Source organism: Pongo abelii, chromosome 8 (genome assembly GCF_028885655.2).
Source record: "Pongo abelii isolate AG06213 chromosome 8, NHGRI_mPonAbe1-v2.0_pri, whole genome shotgun sequence".
Taxonomy (NCBI): domain Eukaryota; kingdom Metazoa; phylum Chordata; class Mammalia; order Primates; family Hominidae; genus Pongo; species Pongo abelii.
The window spans coordinates 107923172-107933995 of record NC_071993.2 but is presented as its reverse complement, the minus strand read 5'-3'; the positions used below and the strand labels follow the sequence as shown (position 1 = coordinate 107933995).

The 10824-nt window shown below is 53.1% G+C and overlaps 2 protein-coding genes across 3 annotated transcripts; one reads left to right on the top strand and one right to left on the bottom strand.

Annotated features, from left to right (window-relative positions):
* Positions 1-2635: 2635 nt before the first annotated feature.
* Positions 2636-9492, bottom strand: TWNK (twinkle mtDNA helicase). 2 transcript variants are annotated; one of them, XM_024253608.3, is made up of 5 exons: positions 7576-9492; positions 7148-7388; positions 6490-6597; positions 6022-6163; positions 2636-3832 (listed from the first exon to the last, which is right to left on the bottom strand). In XM_024253608.3, the coding sequence occupies exons 1-5, from the start codon at positions 8816-8818 to the stop codon at positions 3512-3514; spliced, it is 2055 nt and encodes a 684-aa protein (XP_024109376.1). In that variant the 5' UTR covers positions 8819-9492; the 3' UTR covers positions 2636-3511. The 2 variants fall into 2 exon arrangements, with proteins under 2 accessions (XP_024109376.1, XP_024109377.1); XM_024253609.2 differs by having other exon boundaries at positions 3753-3832; positions 5980-6163; positions 7576-8818.
* Positions 9493-9546: 54 nt separating this feature from the next.
* Positions 9547-10769, top strand: MRPL43 (mitochondrial ribosomal protein L43). The gene is made up of 3 exons (XM_009245715.4): positions 9547-9714; positions 9831-9937; positions 10062-10769. The coding sequence occupies exons 1-3, from the start codon at positions 9584-9586 to the stop codon at positions 10301-10303; spliced, it is 480 nt and encodes a 159-aa protein (XP_009243990.2). The 5' UTR covers positions 9547-9583; the 3' UTR covers positions 10304-10769.
* The last annotated feature ends 55 nt before the right edge of the window (positions 10770-10824 follow it).

Below are 10824 nucleotides of genomic sequence, written 5' to 3'. Positions count from 1 at the left end.
CCCACCCAGGGAGGGGAGTGGTCTGCCCCGCACTCCACCAGCAGCCGACCCAGTGCCCAGCCCAAGAGTGACTCGACGGTGGCCGAGGCTGCCCCTCTGGCCTCTGACTTCACAGCTTACTGGATTTGGTTTTTGACCTGGGGAAGGGGGCGAGCATCACGTGACCAAGAATTCGGCTACCTGGCTGCCTTAAACTAAGCTGCCTATAGAGCTTGACTCTGCCACCCTGCCTGCTCTGATGGGAGCCCAACCCAGTCCACTCTTGGCCCAATCCCCAAATACGGGGACATCCCCTGGGAAGCAGACAAAGAAGGCTCAAGTTTCACCAGAGCAGCTGCCACCTACCCCTACCACGCACACACCTCAGCGTGGGGCTGCCCAGGCAGAACCAGCACAGCCCCTCCCTAGAGTAGGTATCTGCCCAGGTGAGCAGGCCTGCGGGTTCTGACCCCCACGGGGCATGGCTGGGCTTCTCTAAGACTCATCAAGTCCCACCCACAGGCACAAACAGGAAGTTGACCTGTATTGCAGGGAGGCCCCAGGGCTCCCTCCCGCCATGGCACTCAAGGCAGCATGTAGGGAGGTCTACAGGTATCTGGGCCATATGGGCTACAGGAGACCTCGGTGAGTTGTTTTTTGAGACGGAGTCTCGCTCTGTCGCCCAGAATGCAGCGGCACGATCTTGGCTCATTGCAACTTCCGCTTCCCAGGTTCAAGCGACTCTCCTGCCTCAGCCTCCAGAGCAGCTGGGACTAGAGGCGCGCGCCACCACGCGTGGCTAATTTTTGTATTTTTAGTAGAGACGGGGTTTCACCATATTGGCCAGGCTGGTCTCAAACTCCTGACCTCGTAATCCACCCGCCTCGGCCTCCAAAAGTGCTGGGATTACAGGCGTAAGCCACCCCACCCGGCCGAGTTGTTTCTTCTTAAACCCATCCACAGCAGAGAGGAAGCTGCCAGAGGACCAAAGCTGTCCCCTCATAGCCAAGTGTGACATACACTATCAATTAGAGGACAAGGCTGTAGATCCAACTGGACCTGGCTTAGCCAGGCCTTTCCTGAGATCTCAGGGAAATTTTTTAATATATTTTTTCTTCCCAATCCACCGAACCTGTGAGTCAGGGAGATTCTTAACATCCAGTTGGGTGTAGGCAGACCAGTCCTATCCCAGGGAATCTGCACAGGCCCTAGGGACCCCCCACTGCTTTCTAGAATCCAGGGATCTGAACAGACTGGGTGGAATCATGATATGGGGTATTTAAGGCAGGTATGGAGTAGAATGTGTTTGTGCAGGGGGTAGGGCTGGGGGGAGTATTAGCTTCCCCTCCCCATCATCATTCTGGTTTGTGCTGTGTGGGGGTATCTGCTAGAAGGGTGGGGCAAGACAACCAGCCAAGTCTGTATCTATCCCTCTATCCCCAGTTCACAGAGACCTCACAAAGGTCCCCTACTGGAAACCCCTAAAAGATCTCCTGAGAACCCACCAGGCATTCTAGGGAGACAGGAATGTGGAACCCACATCCTTACAGGTATGACTGATATGGTATTGTGCCTCTGGAAGGCATGGCTGCCGTTCAGTGTTACAGACTCTGGATGAGGCCTAGACCAGCCAACGGCTGGGAATGATTACTGGGGGATTAGGGAGGCCTGGCTCCAGCCAGTCTGGGAGAGACCCCAAGAAGGGAGGCCCTGGAGGAGCTCTCCCCACCCCCCCAGGTTCTTCCTCACAGAGAGCAGCTTTCCAGCAGCTTTGCTCCGGATGTTTCAGGAGACATTTGTGACCAGAGTTCTCACACTCCAGAGACCACAGACCCCTCCACCGGCCCCAGAAGCCCCTTCATAGGTTGAAAGGAAGAGCCTGACAAGGCAGCCCTGCTTCCAAACGGAGCAGGAAACCTTCCCCCAACCCTTACAGAAGGATTCTCCCCAGCCCCCTCAGAACATATTGCATTCTCACGACTCTTTCAGGCAAATCCAAAGGGAAACTGGGACTTTTGGATATCAGAGGACAAGAGATGAGAAGGTGTCATCATTTAGGAATACTTCTGACAGTCCCTCTGGATCACCCATTTTACAGTCTCCTCCATGGCTTGTTAAAAATGAGGATTACTGTACCCCTCCTCAAATCCAGAATGAGAAATGTACATGGTGGAGGATGGGGGGAGAATGGGGCCTAGGTTCTGCATTTTTCACAAGTCCCCAGGAGTTCCGGCACACATGAACATATGAGAAACACAGAGAGGGTATAGGAGGGAGATGGAAGGGGGGTGGACAGAATATGTTGAGTCTAAGTCCACTTGAGAGGTGAGTGGCTCACATCACAGAGGAATGGCCAGTGAGGCAGGGCACTGGGCTCGTGTGGCCCAGTGATGAGTACCTGTGCCAGGAATCACTCGAGATCCTCAGGGAAGTTAGGTATGAGGACAGATCATCTTGTCTTCCCTAGGCCAAGAAGAGATGTAAATGGGAGGTGGGGTGTGAAGGCCCTTTAATGTCCCTGCTTCCTTGGAAGCCCACCGCTCAAAGGCTGCAAGCAGTGGGAGGGGACCCGTCCTTTCCCAATCCCGAAAGGGAAATTCAGCTACGGACTGGGGAGACACCTGGTGGATGAATAAGAAAAAGCACAGAAACAAAGGCAATGGAAAAATTTTTTAGTAAAATTGGAAAAGGCTCTATAAAATGTCCTAACTCCAGCCGTCCTGAGGCAGCACACAATGGCATCAGTGTCTAGGTGGCAGGCACTCCGGGCTGACAGCTTCCTTCCATGACTCTATGACCAAGCAACCCAGCCCGAGGCAGCTCCCACCAGTGAGGCCCTGATATTGCAGGGCTAAGCACCTAGTACATGCCACCTCATGCCAGGCTCTACAAAGTGGGGAGCAGAGGGGCTTGGTACTCTGTATCACCTTTGACTTTGAAAGCCTAGGCTGGAGTTTCGCATGAAGTCCCCGATTCCCCTCCAGGTTCATGCGGCCTGACCTCACTGCCTTGAATCTGACCTGCTCATTCCTACCTCAGGGCTTGGATTTCCTTTTCTCTCTGCCTGGGTCCCCTTCTCCGGATGTTCACATGGCTCTCTCCTTCTAGATGTTTAGGCCCCAGCTCACATGCCCTCGGCTCAGAGACACCTTTTCAGACCACTTATCTACACTAGCCTGCCAGCACTCTGTCGCATTTCTATTTTCTTTACAGTATTTTTCACTAAAACTAGGTTTTCTGCTAATTTGTTCCTTGCTTGCTTGTCTCTTCCACCAGAATGCATGCGGGCAGGGACTTTATCTCTCTTTTCAGTGCTGTATATACAGGACCTCAAACAAAGCCTGAGCAACACAGTAGTTTCTCAGTAGTCTGCTACATTGAATTTTCTCACTATGGAAACCTGCTCTAGGTTAGGCCCCTCAGACTGAGAAGGGCACACAGCTCAGGACCACAAGATAGAGGAGACCTTGCAGAGTTTTATGCTCAAGGCTGTCCTATCAGGTTCATTTCAGTGACCAGCTCTGCACGGCCTTCACTTTGAACGCTTGGAGGTGTCTGGCTGGTCGGGAGTGGGGGCCTGGCCTGAGCAAATCTCAGAGTTCTGTGTCGTAGCCCCCTTTTTGCCAGAAGAGGGCTTTTTGGCCACTGGTCCAGTGTCATCCTTGATCTTCTTGAGCCGGGCCTTGTTCTTTGGTGGAATGGAGAAGGTGAGGGAGTTCTTGTTGAACTCAAGCGGGAAGACACCTACATCTCCATCAAAGCGGTTCTTGGACACCTGCAGATACCGTTTCCCTGGCCCGGTTACCAGCTTCCTGTCCTGCAGGATCAGAACATTGTCTGCTTCCTGGCTTGCCTGGGGAACAGGGGGCAGAAGGAGGAAAGCAGGAGTAAGAGGACATGAGCAAAGCAGAAAGGAAGGCTGACAGGGCAGGGAGGAGTGATAAGAATGGGGAGAGGGGCTGGGTACAGTGGCTCACGCCTGTAATCCCAGAACTTTGGGAGGCCGAGTCGAGTGGATCACGATGTCAGGAAATCAAGACCATCCTGGCTAACACGGTGAAACCCCATCTCTACTAAAAATACAAAAAATTAGCCGGGCGTGGTGGCATGCACCTATAGTCCCAGCTTCTTGGGAGGCTGAGGCAGGAGAATCGCTTGAATCTGGGAGGCGGAGGTTGCAGTGAGCCAAGATCGTGCCACTGCACTCCAGCCTGGGCAACAGAGCAAGACCCCGTCTCAAAAAAGAAAGAAAGAAAAAAAAAAAATAGAATGGGAGAGGGAAAAGTACTTCCCCCCATGACCAAAGCTCTTTGAACTACTGACCACGATGCTGGGGCCACTCAAATCTTTCAGTTCCCTGACAAGCTTGCTACTGTTTCAGACGCTGCCTGTGCTGTTCCCTCTCCTTCTCCACAGCGGGCCACCCCACTCAACCTCAGCTTCTTCTCTTTTAGGTCTCAGTCTAAATGTCACATCTCATGAAAGAGACCTTTTTTTTTTTAAAAAAAAAAAAAAAAAAAAGACAGGGTCTCAGCTGGGCACGGTGGCTCATGCCTGTAATCCCAGCACTTTGGGAGGCCGAGGCGGACGGATCATGAGGTCAGGAGATCGAGACCATCCTGGCTAACACGGTGAAAGTCCATCTCTACTAAAAAAGTACAAAAAATTAGCCGGGTGTGGTGGCACATGCCTGTAGTCCCAGCTACTTGGGAGGCTGAGGCAGGAGAATCGCTTGAACCCGGGAGGTGGAGCTTGCAGCGAGCTGAGATCGTGCCACTGCACTCCAGCCTGGGCGACAAAGTGAGACTCTGCCTCAAAAAAAAAAAGACAGGGTCTCACTCTGCTGTCCAGGTTGGAGTGGAGTGCGGTGGTGTGAGCACAGCTCACTGCAGCCTCAACCTCCCAGGCTCAAGCAATCCTCCCATCTCAGCCTCCTGAGTAGCTGGGACCACAGGTGCATGCTACCATGCCCAGCTAATTTTTAAATATATACATATATATATATATATATATGTGTATATATATATATTTTTTTTTTTTGAGTCGGAGTCTCACTCTGTCACTCAGGATGGAGTGCAGTGGCATGATCTCTGCTCACTGCAAGCACCGCCTCCCAGGTTCAAGCCAGTCTGCCTCAGCCTCCCAAGTAGCTGGGACTACAGGTGCCTGCCACCACGCCCGGCTAATTTTTTTTTTTATATTTTTAGTAGAGACAGGGTTTCACCATGTTAGCAAGATAGTCTCGATCTCCTGACCTCATGATCCACCCGCCTTGGCCTCCCAAAGTGCTGGGATTACAAGCGTGAGCCACCACGCCCGGCCAATTTTCAAATATTTTTGTAGAGACAGGGTCTCACTACATTGCTCAGATTGCCAAACTCCTGAGCCCCAGCGATCCTCCTGCCTCAGCCTCCCAAAGTGTTGAGATTACAGGCGTGATCCACTGTACCCTGCCATTTTTCCACTTCTGCATTACTCTCTTTCCCAGCTCCATGTTTGTTCCATCATGGCACATGATTTGTGCTCCTTGCTCTGAATTCCCTATGCCCAGCCCAGGCCTCGTATGTAATAGGCATTCAGTGTATCACTAGAAGCTCCAGGATTGGGCTGGTCCTGATGCCCAGAAGGCCCTCACATTTATCTGATTGTCTAATACCCATTGTCTATCAAACCTCAACCCAACCTTTGTTGTCACCTCCTCTGGGAAGTCTCCCAGATGTCCCGGGCTGACTCAGACATCTTTTCTCTTTGCTCTCCAAATACTTGTGCTGCCTATCATAGCTCTTATCATACTGAATTGCAATCACTGTCTTACTGTTTCCCCAGGAGAGGATGTGAGCTCCTGGAGGGCAAGGAGAGCATAAGAACCAACTATCAGCCTTTGTATTTCCAGCGCATATATTCCTCATGTCATGGCTCCAGAGGCATTGCCTCCTGCCTGTTCGGATGGACAGTCACGATGATTAAGGCTGAATGAGGGCTGTCCCTGGTCACACCTACCCACTCTATTTTCCAAAGCTTGAGCTCCTAAAGGCCACTCACTTTGGCTGAGCCAAAAATGGACGCTGTCTGCAGTTCCTTGTCATCATCCTCTTTCCGGGGGTGAATGACCAGCGTCACATGGCAGTTATTGTCTGTTGCAAACTTCCGAAAGACCCCGATGATGTAGTCTTGAGCTGCAATCCTGCCCCCATCCCAACAACACAAAGAGCTTATTAGACACAGAAGGACGAGAACATATACATACTCTTGATTCATTCACATCTCCCCACAAACTACCACAACCCACTCTACCTCCCTCTACCCAAGGACTCACACTCAGATCCCTGTCCATACATCCTGCTGCCATACCCCACACCTCCATATGATACACATGGGGGTGGTACGTGCCTGCATACATCTCAGAAAATAAGAGAGCACAGCATGTGTGCCTAGAGGCCAGCTGCCTGAGAAGTGTGTGTTGTATGTCCAAGCGGGCTCAAGCTAGACAAGAGAAGATGTCACCGTCACCTGTCTGTGGACAGCTGCTCGTGACCCATCATGAACTGCAGGTTGTCGATGACCACATGACAAATGTCATAGACGTAGATTGCATGTTGCATTGTATCTATTACAGTCCTGGGAAGAGGAAAGGCAAGGAATTTGACAAGTTGTCTCTAGACCACCCTAGGCAGAAGAACTAGCATCCTGAAAACTCTCTTGGCTGCCTCCTCCTCTGCCCTTCTATTAGTATTATTATTTGAGACAGGGTCTTGCTCTGTAGCCCAGGCTGGAGTGCAGTGGTGTGATCACAGCTCACTGCAGCCCCAACCTACTGGGCTCAAACGATCCTCTTACTTTAGCTTCCTGAGTGGCTGGGACCACAGGCATATGCCATCACCATGCCCAGCCTAATTTTAAAAAATTTTTTTATAGAGAGGGGGGTCTCCCTATATTGCCCAGGTTGGTCTCAAATTCCTGGGCTCAAGTGATCCTCCCACCTCAGCCTCCCAAAGCGCTGGGATTACAGGCATGAGCCACTGTGCCCAGCCCTGCCCTCTCATTCTCTGAAAAACTCCAAACCTAAGGAGATGGGGGAGTTCCTACTGGAGCTGGAAAAGGAACCAAAGGTTCCTGAGTGGTGGGATATGTCTGGGAAAGCAAGGTGGCTGGAATCTGGGAGTCTCACCTGATGCTCTGCTGTCCATGGAAAGTCATGAAATAGAGGGGCAGGTCCTCAAAGCGGTCAGCCCAGTGATCATATTTGTCCAGCTGATCTTCCAGCCGCCCCTCGGCAAACTGTGTCAGCATGACCCGGGCTAGTCTCACATTACTGATCTCGAAGCTACCCCACAGTGTGTTCACCCCCTGGGAACACAAATCCAGGGCATACTCACTGATGAATGTTGTCTTTCCACTGCCTGTTGGCCCTGCAGTGGGGTGGAACAGACCTGGGTGAGGAGGAAGTCCTACCCTTGAAACCAAGACATAGGTCAGGGCTTTAAAATTGGGGGGAAGGGGCAAACTTTTTCAACATTGTCATGGCCCAAACCCACTTGCTTTTGTCACCTGATCTTCGGCCCCTTTACTCTAAGTAGTGATTTCTCAAAGGGTTACCTGTGAAGACCGTCAGCTCGCCCTTTCGATGTCCCTTCAAGATACGATTGAGGTCTGGAAAGCGGCTCCAGCGGACGCCAGCTGCTTGCTCCACATTTGACAGTTCTCCTAGCACCTCCTCCCGAAGCTGCCGGAAAGATACGATGGACTTGTGCCAGGCAGGCAGGGCGGTACGAAGAATACGAGAAAGATTGAAGCCTCCATTCAGGGCCTCCAGGGGACGGGGATGCTGGTCTCCTGGTCGCACCAAGAAGCATCGTTTGGGGTTCAGTTTTCGTGCAAACAACTTGGCGGCTTCCCAGGACCGAAGGTCATCCCCCAACCAGAATACAATCCGCCGGAACTGTTCCAGGTAAGGGAGTAAGGCAGGGGGTAAGCAGGTCGTTCCTCGGGGTAGAGTAAGGGTAGGCAGCCCTGTGGACTGGTTCAAGGCCAGGCTGTCAAGCTCACGACTCGTCAGTACCACCTCAGCATCTCGACGACTAATCAGTGGTAATCCAAACAGATTGTGGTAGGCACTAGGTCGGGGAATAGTGGTTTCCTCGTAGCTCACTCCATTCCCCTGGCATTTAGCTTCTAGTAGCTTCAGGCCTCGTAATCCTGAGCCCCCAGGGGAGAACCAAGGGAAGACAAGACTGCGAGCAGGTCGCAGATATCGCACACTGAAACGCTTGAGTGTGTCATCTGTAACCTTGGTAAGGCCAAACATTGTATCAGCCAGCTGAACCTCCTCCTGATCAGGCAGCTCCCAGAGAGGTATTGCTCGGTTCCAGATCCTCCGGACCTCCTCGCTGTCCTCAAATTCTGGAGCCTTACTAAGAAGCAGCCCCTCCCTGGCCCCATCCCCTTGCCCCTCCACGCTGGCCTGGAAGTCTTCCCAGCTCCCGTCTGCTAGGCTGGTCATGCAGAGAAAGCGGCCTGTGGTCTTGTCAATGAAGAGGCTGAAGGAAGTGGTAACACCAGTCTGGCCTTTGAGCTGTGAAGACTCTGCAAAGGGGCTCAGTGCCCGCAGGCAACTGTGACCATCCTGGAAGGGGATCCCATGCCCCCGCAAATACTGGCGGATTTCGGTTGCAGTTACAGGCAACACTGGCATATCCAAGGCTTGGAGAGTCTCCTTCCTGTAACGTCTGCGAGGAGGGCCTGGGGCCAAGTTTCGGGGCAGGCCCCTCCGACCCATCCACTCCCCACGCAGGGGTAACAAGATACGCAGGGGGTACCCACCTCGGAGGAGGACCCACATTCCTAGCCAAATGTAGGAAGTCACTACTTGAAATGCCTTAGGTGCCTGGTTAGCATGCCTTCACTAGACCAAACTCTAGGGATACCCCACGCAGCACTCTGCAGAGCTCACTCTAGGTGCATTCTTTCTCTCCATGAATTTCTCCTCTTCAGCCCCTCTACGTTGCTGCTTCACACATACGCCCATCTACACGACCCTTTCACGTCCACGTCCTTCTACAATGGCTCCCCCACCTCTATGGTCCGTTACAGTTTCTCTCCACCACCTCACCTCTATGACCCTCCGTACAGTTCCTCACTGATACAGTTTCTTTGCATCATCTTCTCACTTCTACTGCCCCTCCACAGCATCTCCTCGTCGTCCTCATTTCTATAGTCATCTGCATCCTTTTTGTAGTCCCTTTGCCCTAGGCCCCGACTAGAGACCCTCTTCCGCTTCTCCTTCCCCTCACTGGGACCTCAACACGGCGAGAGCACCCAGCACGACTCCCGCCAATCCCCGGGCCCAAAGGAATGCCAGTCTCTATCCTCCCCCGTGTCTTCACTCCGCTCTACTACTCCGAGCTCCGCCGCGCCGGCCCCCAGCCCCAGGTTACCACTTTTGTCTCTCCCACTTCGCCCGCAATTTGAGTCTCCCGCACATGGTACTCGCCTTGACCTCGGAAGCAAAACTCCGGGAGCGGTCGTCCCGGAACCGGAAGCCTCAAGATTTAGTCCCGCCCCCCTCTCCTTGCTGCTTAGGCTCCGCGGCCTCCAAGCTGTAGCTATGACGGCGCGCGGGACTGCGAGCCGCTTTTTGGCCAGTGTTCTCCACAACGGACTGGGTCGCTACGTGCAGCAGCTGCAGCGTCTGAGCTTCAGCGTCAGCCGCGACGGCGCCTCGTCTCGCGGCGCCAGGTGAGCCAAGGGAAGTGCGCAGGTGCGGATCGGGGTTGGGGTGGAGGTGGCAACGACTCCCCGGGTAGGTCGCCCCCAGTCAGGGGTCATACTGCTCACTCTGCTGGGTCGCTTAGGGATTTCGTGGAGCGGGAGGTGATCGACTTCGCCCGACGGAACCCAGGGGTCGTAATATATGTAAACTCGCGTCCGTGCTGCGTGCCCAGAGTAGTGGCCGAATACCGTGAGTGGGGCCGGGCTCGGGCTGGAGGGCGGGATCAGGGGCTCGACCCGCTAGCCTCCTTCTCGCCTGGTCGCACCGGCCAGCTTCCGCCCGCTCTCACCCGCTCTCACCCCTCTTCTGCCAGTTAACGGGGCTGTGCGCGAGGAGAGCATCCACTGCAAGTCGGTCGAGGAGATCTCGACGCTGGTGCAGAAGCTGGCCGACCAGTCGGGCTTGGACGTGATCCGCATCCGCAAGCCCTTCCACACCGACAACCCTAGCATCCAGGGCCAGTGGCACCCCTTCACCAACAAGCCGACCACGTTCAGCGGGCTACGCCCCCGAGAGGTTCAGGATCCTGCCCCAGCCCAGGTGCAAGCACAGTGAAGAGGTGCCCCACCAACTCCAGCCCCAGGCTTTGGACTGTTTCTCCAGTAAAGGTGGTTCTTCCCCTTTGGGATTCCAAGCCCAGGCAAATGGAACCATCAGTGGGCAAGTTGACAGAGGTTCTGCTTGGGATAATGAAGAGCTGCCTGTTTCTTTCCAGTGCCTGCTTCTAGGGGCAGTGACCTTGTGAACCACTCATTTTTATGCAAGTGGCATCCCTAAAACCTGAGATAAGGAAGACTTCAAGGGTTTTACAGGGCCCTTGTTTTTTAAATCCAAATTGATAATAATGATCTCAAAACACAGTGAGAGGTCTGAAGGCTGGCTTCTGAAGAATCCCTGATGTCTTATTGGTACAACCACTGAGCTATGGAGAGCTCTGCTGTGATGGGCTAGGCACTTTATATCTGTGTGAATAAAGATTTATAAAACTGAGGTTAATAAACTTGTCCAAGGTCACATTTCAGGTCTGTCTTCAAAATGTGTGCATATGTTAAGCACAAGCCTCAGTTTTCATTATT